Below are 17,087 nucleotides of genomic sequence, written 5' to 3'. Positions count from 1 at the left end.
AAGAAAAATAATTCGGTTATTTTCCCATACGATTTTCTAATTAAGACGGAATGCGATGAGGAATGATGTTTTTAAGTTACAATTAGCTTGTAATGTTGTAATCAATTGGGTCATTATTGTTATTAATTATATTGATGTCGTTTTTTTATTCATTACTAATTGCTTGCAAGCGTGTACTTTTAAATTATGTTTTGATGATGGAATTTTATTTTTATTTTTATTTTTATTTTTTGGTATTGGACTCTCTCTGCCTCTTTTTTGGACCAATTCCACATTGCATCATATATATTCACACTTTGCTTATAAGCCTCTTTTTCCCCCACGAAGGACATTTTCTACATTCTTTCACACATCACATCTAAAAAAAAATTATTAGAATTTGTAAAATGTCGTGAATTATAATGATTTATTTTATAAATTTGAAAATAAATTTATCAAACGAAAAGTTTAGAAATTTTATAGCATTTTATAAATTTAACAATTTTCACAGAATTTATCTTTTTTAATATTATATAATACACATAAATGGTCGATTTATCTGGATAATTAATATAATAAGAAAACATATTATCCACAAAATCTAAAAAAAAAGTGAGTTGAAATTGGATACGAACCAATATTCCAATTTAGATAACAAAATCCACTTTCTATGATTTTCGAATTTAGATTCAAATACCTTTTAATATTTTGTGTAACATATAAATAAGGATTGCCAACACATATTACTAGTCCAATTAAATAAATAGCAGACGCACGAATCGATCTAAATTTTTATGGGGTTTTATATGGTCAATCCAAATTTATTTATGGATATGGCGTGTGTTTAAATACGATGGTAATCAAGATAATGATGCTCATAAGCATGGTTAAAAAGATTTAATTAAATTAGTAGATATGAGACATAAATAAATTGGAGAAACCAAGTTTGACCCAAGTGGGTTGGAGTGGAGAAGGTCTATGATTGACGGAGACTTCCGACTTTTACTATACGACGCCGTTTTCTGCGTCTAACCTCGTGATCCGTCAAACCTTGTTTGTTACGCTTGCGCGTATAGAAAACTGAAGGCCATCCGTCCAAAACGACACAGTTTTGCTAATTTCAGAAAAAAGAAAATTCTCACACACAAAAAAAATAGGGAATGTCGTAAAACCAGTAAACTTTTTAAATTTGGTAAATAAATATATAAATTTCTAATTTCATATAAAAATATATAAATTTTAAAATTTTCACATAATTTCCTCAAAACATTAATCTCAATTGAGTTTTTTCTTAGATATATACGAAAAAATACAAAATTTATGTATTTTTTATATCAAACGAAATTTTTTAAAATTTATGAGTTTTTATATACACAATTAAAAGCTCTAATTTTATCGCAAAAACGACTCGTTGCTTTTTGGAAAACCAAAAATATCTTCTGGAAAAAGAATCTCTCACGAGTGACAGTATTTATATATTAATCTGATTATATACTTGTACATGTGAATTAATTTAAATAATTATAGATAATCTGACTTGAGTAGTCATGTTGACCCAATTAAAAAGGCCCAAAGTAGCCTTTCAGAGGGAGAATAAAAGCACAGAGACAGTGCAGAGAAGTGATGTAATAACATAACAATGGAACAGAACCAAAGCTTCCTGTCCGATACAAAAACACACAACATATATGCCACAAGAGACTCTTTTTTCTCCCTCGTATGCTTTTTCACATTTTTTTTTCCAAGTACGGAAACAGACTTCACCTCCCCAAAGAAAAAAAAAACATCACATGAATCTGCCAAAAAGAATTAAAGGAAAAAAAAAAGACCAAAGAAGAAACACACACTACCCCCCGGGAACTTTGCTAAAAACTGCAGAATAACGGGTGGGTCGTAATAGTAGTAATAGCAGTAGTATATGTATGTACGTATGGAAGGATATTAGAGGACTTGCGAAAGAAAGAAGCCCCCACCTCCCTCTTTTTGGGCTATGAAGTATCGCAAAGGTGACAAGGAGGATCTTGTTGTTGTTGGGTGCACCAATGGTCAGGGACACACATGAAGTGTGTGGACATGAACTTCCTGAACCTCTTCTTGTACTCCTTGGGGCTTATCACCGTCGGCAACACGTTCTTCGGTACGACTAACGACGATTTCACCCACGTCTCGAGCTGCTTGTCCCACGTGTACTGCCTCAGGTAATCTATTATCCCGCACGCTAGCTCCCTCTTCTCCGTGTCCACCCCCACCAGCAACGAGTAGTCCATCACGTTTATCGACTGCAAACACTCAGTTATCAATCGGAGTATCCTTATTTCTATTAGGAGAGACGGATTCTGCTAAAAAAATGGATATATGTCCATGTCTATGGACATTTTCTCTGCAAATAACCATTTCGGGTTTCGGGTCGAATTCGACTATACTAGGGTTCAATTATTTCGGTTTTTGAAAATATACAACTGAATCTGATAAACCGAATGGTTACGATTTTTTTTAAAATCGAAAAACCCTGAACCCAAACAGAACCGAATAAAATGAATGACTGATTTTTTTTTAAAATGAGTATTTTTATCAGTAAAAACTGAACACGAAAATAGGAGAAAAAGAAAACTTACATTCAGGAAGCTGGTGTCATTCCAAACGGCCCTTTGGAGGATACGTTTAGACATGTTGCTGATGTAAAGCGGGGAATTGTTCATGTCGTTGACAAAGTTCTGATCTAACAGAACATCTTCAGCAGTAGTGGTTAGCCGCGCGTGTAGAGCCCCTTTCAGATCATACTGACGGCACTGCTCGTCGTTTTTCTTCTTTGAGATTTAAGCTTTTACTATTTTTATCTTTAGAATCCCCATGAAAACTTGATTTGCTCCACTTGGTACCATCACAACATTCGTCGTCATCGTCATCGATATCAGTAACATCCCCTTCTGATTCATCTTCAGAAATTTCTGCTTCTGGAGGTTCCCAGATGTGAGCATCAAGTTGGTTATTATCATGTTCAAGTTCTTGATCAGATGATCTTACCATATTTTGAACATTATTTTCTTTTGACTCTTGACTATCAGCCTGTGATAATTGCACATCCCTCATAACATCACCATGAATGCTTCTATCACTGATTTCGGTCAAGGTATTGGACGAATGTGTTCTTGATTCTAAACCCTTTACCTTTAATTCCCGTTTTTCCCGTTCTTTGGCTGTCTTATAGTCACCTGCAGGAGGGTAATCCAACCAAAAATCGATATACGAAGTTGAATAAATTTACAAGATTACATTCAATTTGACAAGACTGATAAAATCATTACACAGACATACTATAAAAACGTTATATAGATTTTGTCACGGAATTGTCAAAATAAATCTAATCGCCCGCCTCAACCGAGGAAAATGAAGATCATCATGAGAGGATTACCTGATAGATTCCAAGAACTTTTGCAAGACAGGTCTGGTTGCCCGACTGGTAGGAGCCCTTCATGTATTTAAAGTAGTTATCGGCAAATTTCACGAAGGATTCGTATTCCGTCCTCTTGATCTCCTTAATGATGAACCTGTCGTCCAGTGTTTTAGCAAACACAGCTTTGCTCTTCCCACCCTTTGCATCCCACGGCTTACAACGGCAAAGTGAAGCTATGTAATCCATCTCCGAGGGACAGCAAAGCTCCCTGAGCTCACGGAACTCGTTCGAGTATAAACACACGACCGAGTATTTACACTTTTCGAGCGATTTGATTGATCCGAAAGAGACTTTTCTTCTCAGACCCTTCCTAGGGGGGGCTAGTGGTTCCAGCCGGGTCAAACCATCGAAACTCATGAAACGTGAATCCTCACGAGGGATTGCATGCTGATAATTAACTGAATCTTTATCCAAGAACCCCTCGAGAGAGCCATGTTTAGATCTCGTGAGAGGTAATTTGTTCTCCTCATCGCTGCTATCTCCCGCGCTAGGAGATTTTACTAGTAGGGCTAGTGCACAAGCAATCAGGCTCGAGAGCTCGTCTTCATAATCCGACACAATACTATAATAATCATCTCCCAAAGCTATGTGCAGCCGAGAACTTTCCTCACTGATTATTTGATTCATTGTCTGTAAAACTTCTCGGGCAGAACTGTTAATAGTTTCGGGTTTCGATAAGTATACCTCCTCAAGGTCTTTGATTCCTCTTGACCGGAGCTCTTCAAATGGCAACCAAAACCATTCGTTCATTCTCTGCCGACCTGATATATGTGACCCGTTAGAGACAGCAGCCCGGCTGTCCAAAGATTCTCTAGTAATTGGAATCGTTCTGTCAGCTTCTTCATTATTTTCCAGGCGACCAATAACAGCTGTGTGATCATTGGAATCATGGTATGTATTGAGACCTGAAATCCCCAGAGTTTGCATTTTATCGTCGTCAAGAACATTAGACACTTCGGTCTGATCATCTTGGACAGAAGCACCATAGATTGGAATGTCTTTGCCCTCAGGTTCATTTCTTTCAAAACCTCCATTAGTAGCAGAAGCTTTAGCATTGGTCTCGATTCCAACTGAATCATCCATCTTTGCCGTCAATTCTTGTTCAGTTCTCTCGCTCTCAGCAATTGTAGATATCATCCAATTAGGTAAAGCCATTGAATGCAGGCGACGGTCCCAAACCGAAGCTTGAAGCAGAAGTTCCCACCTCATCCGGTTCATGCCAAGCAGCTTGTGGGAAACATCTCCTGAGCTTTTAGCCTTGTCAAAAGAATTCTTGATATTTTCCTTGTTGGGCAAAGACATGTCAAAAAAGGATGAAACTACATTAGTAAGCTCGCCTGGACAAAGTAAAAATAAATAACAGCAGACACTCATTAAATAGAAACTAAATCGTATTTTTTATACCATACATGGGAAACTTTCTAAAAATAGAAACAGTTTCTAAGGAACAAACCTCAAATTGAGAACGTTCTTCCTTCAACATCTCTTCAACGTCAGATAAGCTTTGATTGTTTGGACTTGAACTAGCGAGATGGGATCTTAATTGCTTCAGGGAACTAGCTACCTCCTCAAACAGCGATATCCCTTTAGTGAATACCTTGAACACCATAATAACGATCATTCACTGCTCAAAGATGTTCCGAAAGCTACACATAAAATTATGTTTGCACCATACAGAAACCAAGAGAGAAAAACAGAAATGCACAAACTTACATTCTGAAATTCTTTCTCAAGCCAACCCGTCTTTACTGAATTGCCAAGCTCCAGCTTTTGTGGTGGTAGAGACACTGTATAAGTTGTGACGGGGGAGTATCTGAACATCGCAACCATGGACCCCAACCTACAGTTGCAAACAAGTTCTCCAGTTATCTGAATCCAGTCCTCAACAATTATCCTTGTCAAAAGATTGATTTGGAGAAATTTTCTAAAGGCATATGAAGACATAGTGGACAATACCCAAAGAAGTGAAGGAAGTCCCTTTCGAAAGAGTGACCACAGCTAGACGTTCTACTCAGCAAACTTTGCTCAGAAAAGCTGAGCTCCAAGAACTTTCCAAATGACAGGCTACGTGCGGCAGTAGATATCAGCACTCTTTTTGTAGAATTTGGGATCCCATCCTTCGTTTTACACTTGCAACAACGACTCCACATCCAAAGTTGTCCTTTCGCCTCACCAGGCAAACTTCTTTCACTGGGAAGTCGTTTTATCTGAATTGTTAGTTGCTTGCTGTGATGGGCATAGTAGTAAACATGCGCTTCTGGTAATTCCTCACATGTATTGCATTGGCTTCCCTGCATTAAAATGCTCATCAATCAGCGCTCAGCTTCTTATTATGCAAGAGACTAAGGAATTGCGCAAGAAAAAATGAAAAAGACATTTAACTATAAGGGTTAAGAAGAATTGACAAAAAAGAGAGATCAAACCTGATTAAACATGTCTCGCAAGAACTTCCCCAGAGGAACATCAAAGTTCTTGTAAAACATTATATGAGAAAAGTGGTTCTGGTCGCAGATTATCCCTTTAAGGGCATTCCTCCTTGACACTAAGACCAATATACTCTGAGAGTCTAAGGCAGTCGTCTCAGTATCCATCTTGGCCTGTTCTCCATTTCTGCCATCTATCTTTGCATCGACAGGAACTCCAGAGTCAACTAACAAATGCTGCTCTTTTGCATCCTTGGCCACAGTATCTTCAGCAGTATCCTTTATAGCTTCAAAATCACAATTATCTGATATACCAACATCCCTAGATGCTGGAACCACTTCTGGATTCTCAACCAAACCAAAATACCTAGATAGAGATCTAGAAGGCACACGTTCCTCGAAAGCCTTCTTTATTGAGGCAGACAGAGATGAAAACCCAACAAAAACAGCAGGATTATATGGTTCATAAGAGAAAACAGAGTCTCCATTTGATTCCAAGGTTTCAGCTTTATTGCCATTTGTATTCCCATTGGCATATGAACTCTGCTCGTGGAATCCATTAGCAATAGGGATATCAATTTCTGTTGAGCCAGATTCAGCAGTGGAGTCATCAATACCAGATCCTGATAGTTTATCCGTTTCTGTAATAGAGAACTTCTTTTCTGATGCTGCATCTGTTACTCCAGTAGGAGGCACAGTAGAGAGCATTGTTTGCTGGTCAACGAGGAAAGACGTCTCCAGGGTTAAATGATATGCCAGGGCAACTGCACATTGAACCACTTCTTTAACCCTTTTCAATTCGTCACTGTGGCTTCCTTTAAGCAAAATCTGAAACATAATACACACACCATCAGAACCTGAGGACTATGGACCCTTAGACTTTTTAAACTGTGGAACTCTCCAAGATAGAAAATCTGGGAAAGAAAGAGACAAAGTGTTAGATCGAGATCTTATGGACTTTTTAAACCGTGGTCCCATAGACATTTACACAGAGATGCAGTCACCGAGATATCTAAATGATACTATATCACTAAAGTAAGGAGATCATCGATCCTGTAGCAGCATCTTTGATGCTTCCAGCATGATTGTTTTTATCCATAAATAATTTATGAACTCACCGTGCAACCTAGTCGAGTAGGGCATCCCTCAAGAAACATCAACGTTTTACTTGGCTTCTTTCCACCTTCACCAGCAACATTATGTTCCTCGACAATTTTCTCAATACGTAAAGAGTCACAATGCTTAAGCTTCTGGCTAGAGAGAGTATCAAACGAGACAATTGGTGAGCCTGTACAACGAGCAATTCTCTGTAGACGGTGGAGCTTCATGTCAAACACCAGTGTGATCCCTTTGCCAAGAATAGACTCTTGAACATCACGAGAAACAGATTTCTCCACCAGAATAACATTAGGGTGGCAACCTTCTATCATATCAACAACAGGCTTGACATAATCCTTGTCCTGTTAGGAAGGAATAATCAGAAAAGGAAACAGAGGAAGCTCGTGTGATTGTGATCAGTAGAACATGTAACAACCGTACCTGTACCATCGATTTAAAAGAAGATAATCCACTTGTGGACTGACCCAGTACACCTTGGACCAGCAAAATTCTAGGACGCTCATACTTTGTTGGCATGTGTTTATGTGCGGCATGTTTTTTGAAAACCAAGCCTCTGAAAACTCGGCTGCAACATTATGGAATTATTAGGGACGTATAGAATATGGGTAAAAAAAAAGAAACATACGAAATTTTAATAGAATGGACTACAAGCATTGCAAAGCCTTAAAAAAGGATAGCTCGGTACACAAAGCATCCCGCTGAGCACGAATTCCATCACAAGGGTGCATTGTATGCACAGCTTACCTTGAACAATATTCTGCGAAAGCTTAAACATATGGAAAAATATCTAATTTATCACCCTAGAGTAAAATAAGCAAATTCTGTCTGATTCATGCCAAATCAAGAGTAGGCAATGGGTGCTACAGCCAGAGAGCAGCGTACAACATGAAAAGTTGCAGTAAAATGGCTGCTGGTTATATCTGGTAGAGACATATTCAGGGAAGCACGGTATAAGGAAAACTTCAAGGAGACAGATTACCTATCACTGGGAGAACCAGTTGCAAGGCATTTCACTTTGATATACGCATTTGGATCAACTGGTTTTCCATCAATAACTGCCTTTAACAGTGAAGCAGCCTCCCAGGATAACCCAGTAACTATGTCAATCCAATTCTCACCAAATTCTGTTGATGACGAAACATCCAGAGACTTGAGAAGTTGACTCACAAAGACCCTGAACTTTCTATTTATATCCTCTTGCACTGCTCGTCGTTTTTCTTCTTTGAGATTTAAGCTTTTACTATTTTTATCTTTAGAATCCCCATGAAAACTTGATTTGCTCCACTTGGTACCATCACAACATTCGTCGTCATCGTCATCGATATCAGTAACATCCCCTTCTGATTCATCTTCAGAAATTTCTGCTTCTGGAGGTTCCCAGATGTGAGCATCAAGTTGGTTATTATCATGTTCAAGTTCTTGATCAGATGATCTTACCATATTTTGAACATTATTTTCTTTTGACTCTTGACTATCAGCCTGTGATAATTGCACATCCCTCATAACATCACCATGAATGCTTCTATCACTGATTTCGGTCAAGGTATTGGACGAATGTGTTCTTGATTCTAAACCCTTTACCTTTAATTCCCGTTTCCGGTTCTCAGTAGAGTCCATATCCTCTTGAGTGCTACGGCTTGAACATTCCTCTTCATTACCCCTGCAAGACAGAGAGAAAGCATCATTTATACTATTACTATGACATCCACAGGAATCGATAATCCAAAGGGGATCAGACCTACCTATCATAAGGGATTCCATCCACCGAAAAATCACCTGAGAAAAAATTTGAAAAGGACTCATTAGTTAAACATTACAGGGCTCTCTCATCCTGAATATAACACATAAACTAAACAGAACAAAACAGATAAAATAACATATACTTGAGGAATTTTATTAAAAAAAACATATACTTGAGGAAGATCGTTCACTGCTCGAGAAGGAACTTGTTGGTGTTATCGATGGGGTCACTGCACGATTCATACCCTTCTGCCTTAGCAATTGACTCTCCTGCATCTCGCGGCAAAATCTACAAGACTCAGAAAAATGTTCACCCTCCGATTTCACAGGATTTCTGTTCTCTGCTCTATCATCCTCCGACCCACCAAGTTCGCCCCCACAATAGTGGCACATGCTACAACTCGGCAGCCCAAGATTTGCCTAGTAACTCGTATCCAATAGACAAAGAAGATAAACAAAAGCCACTTATCTGCAACAAACGAAAACGCTAGAATGAACATCATCTACAAAGACAAATAATTGAATCGAAGGAAAAGTTAAAGAAAATCATCTAAAAGGTTAGACACATATAAGAACCATAGACCAATATAAGATCTACGCCGTCCTGAATCTAAAAAAGAACATAATCCCTTCAGATGTTGCAGTTACTGAGAACAACAAAACCATGATTAATCATACACCGAACTAGAAATCACCAATCCGAAAATCGAAGAACGCGAAGGAACTCTCCAGAACAAGACAACCAATTCGGACAGGAATTCAAAGTGAGATCGATTCAAATCACCATAACCGATAATTATCGCGATTTCGAGGAAAACGATAACAAAACCACAGATCATACGTTAAAGTGCGCCGAATTTCCGAATCCGAAGCCAAAACCAAAAAAAAAAGGAAAAGAAGAAGAGAAAAGCAAGAAACCGAAAGATGGAAAGAAGGAATGACTTACCGCCGAAGCAGAAAACTCCAAAGGAAACTGGGCAACACAGGAACTTCAAGAAATCACAAAACCCTAGCCATTTCCAGATTCTTCCGTACAAGAGAGAGTTATTTCCCCTTTCTAGAGAGAGGAGCGACGAACAACGGAGGAGTCCACACGAAGAGCAGGCGGAGGAGAGAGAGAGGACGAAGTTTGAAGAAGAGAGGAGAGAATATTATATTTAAAATAGTGGGGTCCACTTGATATCCACACCCGTTGATAATTTCTCGGCTGTCTTTTTTTTTTCGCTTTTGAAATTTGTTCAATTACTAATAATAATAAAAATTATTTATTTTATTTGCCTCTTTTTTTTATAGTTATTATATAATAATGTGACGGTTGTGTCCGGATACGGTGAAGCCACATATGGTGCAAGGCATGGAGATTCCAAATACATCGAGAAATACCAAAAATAAATGGATGACAAAATATTTGATATTTAATATAAATAATCTCCATTGATGCGCATGACGGAAAGCATTACATTTAGCCACAAAATAGCATGACCATAACAAACTAAACTAGGTCAAATTCGAGGAAAAAAAATTAGAATTTTTTATTATCATTCATATAATTTTTCTTATATATTTTTCAAAAATAATATTTATAATTTCAAGTGGAACGGTCTCAAATACTTTCAAAAGTTTATATATAATATAGAAAATGACCTAGAAAAGTTCTTAATTATATATATAAACAATTATTTAATGCAGGTTGGATTATTAACTTCATTGGGAGCCCCAAAATTGGTTTTGGATTAATGTGGCGCCCAAAATAAATACGTAAGGGTATTAACTTTTAGATTATTTAATAAAATTTTTTAAATTAATTTCAATATTCAGATTTATATTAACTTTTAGAAAAGGATGATTAGCTAAAATTTGGTATTTTATTGGATCAATCATAAATTTCTTTGATTTGTGTAAACAGATAATAATAGGGGAAAACGACCATGATCCACCAGGGGACGTGGCGTCGTAGCTGGAACCGTAAGATCATTTACACGTGGCGACTTTGGCGCGTTCCCATGGATCGACGGTCTAGAAAGAGCTGAAGGCGGGGGAAGTAGAACACGACAGGACTGTGAACATGACACGTGGCATACCGAGGGTTCGACGCCGTTGTACATGTGGCCTTGTATTGGTTCGCATTTTAGACGCAACGCAATAATTGCAATTTCATGGTTTACTGTCTTTGAAACATAATTTATATATATATATATATATATATATATATATGTGTGTGTGTGTGTGTTATCAAATCAAGACCTTATGATTGGCTTTTGAACTATATAGATTTTAGAAAATAATACACACGTACTCTATATATATATTATGTAAGTTTGGATTTTTTTTTTTGAAATATTGAATTATTTTATCTTGTATAATATCCTTCATGATTGATGCTGGTCAAAGAACAAAATATTGAATTTTGAAAAAAAGAATGGAAAAATTGGACATGGATTTGATTTAAAGGATACATCTCCAATCAAATAATTAGTATTAGACACACTTTGAGACGACCTTTCTCAATTTCATGAGGATTATTCTTATGACATAACCAAATTTCAAAATTGATTTCATTTAGTTCCATTTATATATTTTTTATAATTTGATTTTTGGTCACTTCTACATTATTTATAGTTGTTATCGATTTAATTATAAAATTATTTTATTTTTAAATCATGTCTAGTTTGATATATTTAATTAGGCACAGTTAGGCTTTCTAAAATCTATTAGACGCCTAATGTCCACATGAATTATCAAATATTTCAAATGAAAAAATGTGACAAAATTTCAATCGTGATATATCAAATCGTCTAAATTATAATGAATAACGAAATACATTTATATCTAAACATCAGTTATCAATTAAGTAAATGGTGGGTACAATATCGTGCATCTACAACACGCTTATGCTAATAGTAAAATATTTGGAAAGTAATCTTGGTGTTGTAGTATAAATATCATATATTACTTTGGATTATATATTGTTTTATGTGTCTTAGAAAAAAAAAAAAGATTAAATGAGAGTAAAAGTTTTTCCAAACATTGTTATATTTCGAGATTAGTTTATTTATTAAATATATTTTTTGAAAAAATGTTCATTCCTATTTCAAGATTTATCTACACTATGTTTGTTCATTTATATTCTTTTTTTACCTTAAATTATTTTTGAACCTTTTTCCTAACAATTTTATGAATAAATAATAAATAATTCAATAAATGAAAACTAGACTATAATATGTCAACATCTTATATATATATATATATACATATATGCGCAAGTGATATGAAGTATTAAATAGTTAAAAATGTTTGTAATGAGAAACAGTTTTTGAGGTAGAAAAAAATAAATGAATTGATTAAAATCGGACAACACCAGGAATAATAAATGCCATAATATACGTGCGCAGACGGAAAAAAATAAGAAAAAGGGAACATATAAATAAATAATTAATTATGAAGGTTTCATGCAAAATTGGTTCGAAACCTAACCTTGTTAGGTTAGACTTTGTAGAAGGTGACTGATTTGATCATTTTATCATTTTTATAGTTCATTATATATTTTAGTTTTTTACAAAAATATATTATAATAGGCTATATATATAGTTCACAAAAATTTATTTTTTATTTTTCCAATTTACATCCCAAATTATTTTTTTGAATATTTTTTTTTGTTACGATGAAAAACCTCTATCCTACAATCTTTCGGATCAGACATCGGACACCGCAACGCCTCTCAATCCATGGGCCGGATGAGAAGGCATCAGGACAGCATCGCGGACCTGAGAAAACTTATCGCTCTGTGCAGTAGCCGGCAAACCACGCAGAGCAGGTAAACCAGCCTCGTAAAGCTGACCGGCTCAATGGGAGTTCCATATCTGAGATTCGAACCCACAACCTCATAGAAGAGGAAGTTGTCATTAACCACTAGGTCGGGAGATTTTCCTTATTTTTCTGAATATTTCTTTCAATATATTTACGTTTGTTTCACTATTCTAAAGTTAACTGTTAAGGTATTTCAAACTAAACATTTTTTTATTTGTTGTTTAAAAATATATTCTGACTTTTTAAAATCAAGAATTTAGGCTAATTCATTATTATTTTTTAAAAATAGAAAGATCTCGTTAAACTGAAGCAGAAAATTAGGCTATAACATATTGTATTTTTCATTTTTTTTTGTTCGGCAATATCCAAATAAAAAATTGTTTGGCAACGTCCATAAATATCAATTGCTAAATATATACACATTTAGATACGAAATCTGACTTTTTAAAGGAGTACACTTTTAGATACGAAAAAAATTGAAGACAAATATAACATTCTGAATAGTTACCACTTCTTCTTCGTTATATTTATTATTTACAAATTTTTTAGTAAGAAATATATTTTTATATAAAAAATATATTAAACATTACCAAGTTGCAGTATAATAAATTTAAAAAAGAAAATCATTACTAGGACGAATAACGAGTTTGTCAAGTCACAAGATCAAACAAAGAGATAATGAAAGCCAAAACCTAAGATGGTAGGTTAAATGCCTTTTATCTAATTACTTGACTTTAATTATGATTTAAGAATTCTCCAAGTTGCATCCCTTTATTTAATTTCATTGACTTTTGACCCCATCCCAAAATATCAAAATCTCCCCTTTCATTTTCAAAAAAAAAAACCATATATTTGTCATTGAGATAAAACAATAAGTAGTAATAATAATATTTATTGTGAAATTGAGAATTCTTCAACATAAAGTATAAAATTTTCCTTATGTTCCATTCTTATTAGATTCTTTTTAAAATGTTGAATTGTTTATAAATAGAGAAAAATTCTTAGTCATTATTCCAAAAAAATATATATTTATAAAGACAGCTCTTTTTTTCATTTTTTTTGTTTGCTGTAAAAGCTCCAAGTTATTATTAATTTATTGATACCAAATTGTTTTTTTTTTAAAATCAAATTTAGTAGAAATTTCCGAAAACTTTTGACTTTTCAGTTTTCACGGCACAATTCGGTTGGTCGTCGACACGCATTCGAGACTACGAAAGCCCAACATCAATTTAAAACGTGGGCCCACGGCCCAAATGACCTCGCCGCCAAGACTGATTTAACAAATTAATTAAACAAGCCACACGATAGGCTAAAGAAATTATTAAGACCCTACGATTAAATCAGAAACGGACGGTGGCGATTCTAAGCTCGGTAAGGCACGTGAACGTGATAGTCACGTTCACGTGTAGATGACGATGCTGCAAAAACTCTAAATTCTAAAACTAAAATAATAAACCAAAAAAATATCTAAATATTAAAACCTAAATTTCAAATCCAGATTATAACAGAGATTAACCAAAACAATTCGAGAGACATTATATTTTAAAGTCTAAAAATTTAGCCTTAAAATTAGATTGGCTCATGAAACAAAAAACAGGTAGAAAGAATACAAAAGATAAAAAAAAATAGATATCACGAAACAGAGAAAAATAATTAATATATATATATCTGAAAAGTCAAATTTAAAACCGAATCACACGGCTAACTTTTAATATATTGCAATTATAATGTGGAGTCGTTTGGTTGAGTTTGAAATTCAGCTTCCAAACCGGTTTGGTTAGGTACGAGTTGAATTGGGTTCGATTTATCTTTTGAGTTTCGTGAAGTCTGCAGATGGAATAGTGAGCCACACCTCGAGGTCGGCATGCCATTGAAAAGGAAGCACGTGACGGTGTCGGGTGGGTATTGCCACTAGCTCGATCGGACAAGATCCAAGAGCTTCAGATCACGCCGACGGGTGTATCAGTTCCAACAGAAGAGAGAGGGGAAGATGTTTACCTCTGGAAGCACTCTTAAGCCTCCGTCCCAATCAGCAAAAACATGGCAGTTGGTCCGCAGGCCAACGCGCAGGTAACTTGGTACGAACCGCCTTGGTTCAAGAAAGGAGTTCCTAGACTCGGTTTCATCCAATGGATGGCTCGTCTGGAGACCGAGACCGACTTCGGCAATGGGGGATCCAAGCCGTGATGTATCTTATAAAGGACTTCAAAGGCAACGGCTTTGTCGTGCTTGGCCTCACCCGTGATGGATACTCGGGACTATCGTTCTCTCTTCGTCATTGATTCTTAGCGTATATTGATCCCGACAAGTGGCCGGTTGCTTGGTTATGAAAGATTTGGATAACTTATCCCTGTTTGTGGATGGTCACAATACTTACAGATTAATGCGATGCGACCCAACATGGTCCATGATGATCAGCTTTGGTATTTCCCGACCACGGCCCTGATGTAGTCCGTGGATCACGTGAGGGACGATAACCCGCAACCACGGCTACAGCCATAATCTTGTCAGGTTTCTGCAGTTGAATTGGACTATGAGTTTCTTTGGCCGTCCTTAATTGTTGATTACGTTCCTGCTTCTCTTTGTTGCTTTTGTCTTGGATTTCATGCTTCTGTTTTTTCATGGGTGAAACCAAAGTATTCTTATCTCCCCTGTCTCGGATTAGTCCACGTGGCGGCTCCTCGTCTCCCTATCCTTCCGAAAACTACTCGAGATATACCATCCATTCTCCACCGTCGATCGTCCCAGGCCCGAATATCTCAACCGTTGGTTTTTCGTTCACCACAACAACCTTACCATCTTCCCCACCTCCTCTAGTCGTCGAGAAACCACAGACTCTCTCTCTCCGACTCCAATGGCGTCTCTCCAGCAAACCCTAGTTTCTATGCAATCCAAGCTCCCACCGTCGTCAGACCGAATTCTGAGGTCCCTCCCGCTTCGGAAGTCCTTCCCGCTCCGAATCGGACGCGGAGGCGGCGCCGCCGGAGCGAGGATGGTCGCGACGGCGGCTGGAAGCTACGCGACGGCTCTCGCCGACGTGGCGAAATCGAACAACACTCTGGATTCGACGAGCGCCGACGTGGAGAAGATCGAGAAGGTCTTCTCGGACCAGCAGGTCGTAGAGTTCTTCGCGAATCCGACGGTTACCGTGGAGAAGAAGCGGGAAGTCCTCGACGAGATTGCGAAATCATCGTCGCTGCAGCCTCACACGGAGAATTTCCTGAACATCCTGGTCGATGCGAACCGGATCGAGATGGTGAGCGAGATCGTGAAGGAGTTCGAGGCGGTGTACAACAAGCTGACGGACACGGAGCTGGCGGTGGTGAGCTCGGTGGTGAAGCTGGAGCCGCCGCAGTTGGCGCAGATAGCGAAGCAGGTGCAGAAGCTGACGGGGGCGAGGAACGTGAGGATCAAGACGGTGATCGACCCTGAGCTCGTGGCTGGGTTCACGATCAGGTACGGCAACTCTGGGTCGAAGCTGATCGACATGAGCGTGAAGAAGCAGCTCGAGGACATCGCCGCTCAGCTCGACCTCGGCGACATCCAATTAGCATCCTGAGTCTTGTATCATTCGAATCTAAATTCCCCTTTTTTTGTGCAATTCAATCTCAAATTCTTTTCTTTCTCCAGCTAAAAGTGCTGTTACAAATCCCTAACTTTCCCCAAAATTATTTTCATAGAATTATATATGTACATATTAATTTTATATAATTGAAGTGGCCGTAAAATAGCAATTATGAAAGGTTGGTCCATCCATGTCATTTTGGAGTGTAAATCACTAAAATATACCAAACATATTGGCAGTAATTTATGGGGATACACCAATCCGAAAGATCATATTAGCTTTAATGAAACCGTGTAATTATAATTGTAATGTCGTAATTGATTCTAAATACAGTTGCAATTGATTCTAAATGATGTGGCAAAAAATATATCTAATTGTTTACAAGATTTTTAATTATTATACGATCGTAAATATTTCTTTTTTTAGTCGTATGCTAGTTATATAACCGTCGTAATAAAATGTAAAAATATGAAAGAAATGTTATTTCGGATTTTTTAAACCAAAAGTGGTATAGAATTGAAAAAAAAAATTATTTTTTTTTGTTGTGTACCGCTGCGACACCTTTGGTAGATACGAGTGATTTTTCCCATCTTGGAACCAATGATATAATCAATTGACTTTTTCTAAATTAAAGGTGCATAGCATTAATGGTTCAAATCCGATATATTCGATAATAGATATTTTTTTTGTTGACAACGAAAATACTCTAAATAGTAAATATTTTATCGATAAAATCTGAATTGAATAAAAAAACATAAAGCTGAATTGAGTTTTATATAAAGATTTAGGGTATAATTTCTTAAGAAAGGATATTGGAATTTGGATAGATGTGATCAGGGCAAATAGGAAGATGTGTAGCCCAAGTACGAGATTGGGCCACGAATCAGCCCACTTACCACCGACGTGGTTTCGTTGTCACCTAAACCTTATTGGTTGAATAAATTATCTAATCAACCGTAACATTGATTATTTTAAAATATAAAAAAATTAAAAATAATTA

The 17,087-nt window shown here is 36.7% G+C and overlaps 2 protein-coding genes across 2 annotated transcripts; one reads left to right on the top strand and one right to left on the bottom strand.

Moving 5' to 3' along the window:
• Positions 1 to 1,570: 1,570 nt before the first annotated feature.
• On the bottom strand, positions 1,571 to 9,847 carry LOC104807025 (putative 1-phosphatidylinositol-3-phosphate 5-kinase FAB1D). The gene is made up of 15 exons (XM_010532134.1): positions 9,662 to 9,847; positions 8,889 to 9,184; positions 8,718 to 8,751; positions 7,955 to 8,635; positions 7,396 to 7,540; positions 6,975 to 7,316; positions 5,857 to 6,684; positions 5,390 to 5,724; positions 5,147 to 5,273; positions 4,887 to 5,030; positions 3,392 to 4,717; positions 3,153 to 3,191; positions 2,899 to 3,045; positions 2,595 to 2,786; positions 1,571 to 2,258 (listed from the first exon to the last, which is right to left on the bottom strand). Exons 2-15 carry the CDS (start codon positions 9,106 to 9,108, stop codon positions 1,968 to 1,970), a joined length of 4,851 nt encoding a protein of 1,616 aa, XP_010530436.1. The 5' UTR covers positions 9,109 to 9,184; positions 9,662 to 9,847; the 3' UTR covers positions 1,571 to 1,967.
• A 4,348-nt stretch (positions 9,848 to 14,195) lies between these two features.
• LOC104806778 (ATP synthase subunit delta, chloroplastic-like) lies at positions 14,196 to 16,173 on the top strand. Its single transcript, XM_010531840.2, has one exon. The coding sequence runs from the start codon at positions 15,377 to 15,379 to the stop codon at positions 16,079 to 16,081; it is 705 nt and encodes a 234-aa protein (XP_010530142.1). The 5' UTR covers positions 14,196 to 15,376; the 3' UTR covers positions 16,082 to 16,173.
• The last annotated feature ends 914 nt before the right edge of the window (positions 16,174 to 17,087 follow it).

Source organism: Tarenaya hassleriana, unplaced genomic scaffold (assembly GCF_000463585.1).
Source record: "Tarenaya hassleriana unplaced genomic scaffold, ASM46358v1 Cleome12, whole genome shotgun sequence".
NCBI classification, from domain to species: Eukaryota; Viridiplantae; Streptophyta; class Magnoliopsida; order Brassicales; family Cleomaceae; genus Tarenaya; species Tarenaya hassleriana.
The sequence above is the reverse complement of the archived record's forward strand: the minus strand, read 5'-3'. Positions and strand labels throughout refer to the sequence as shown.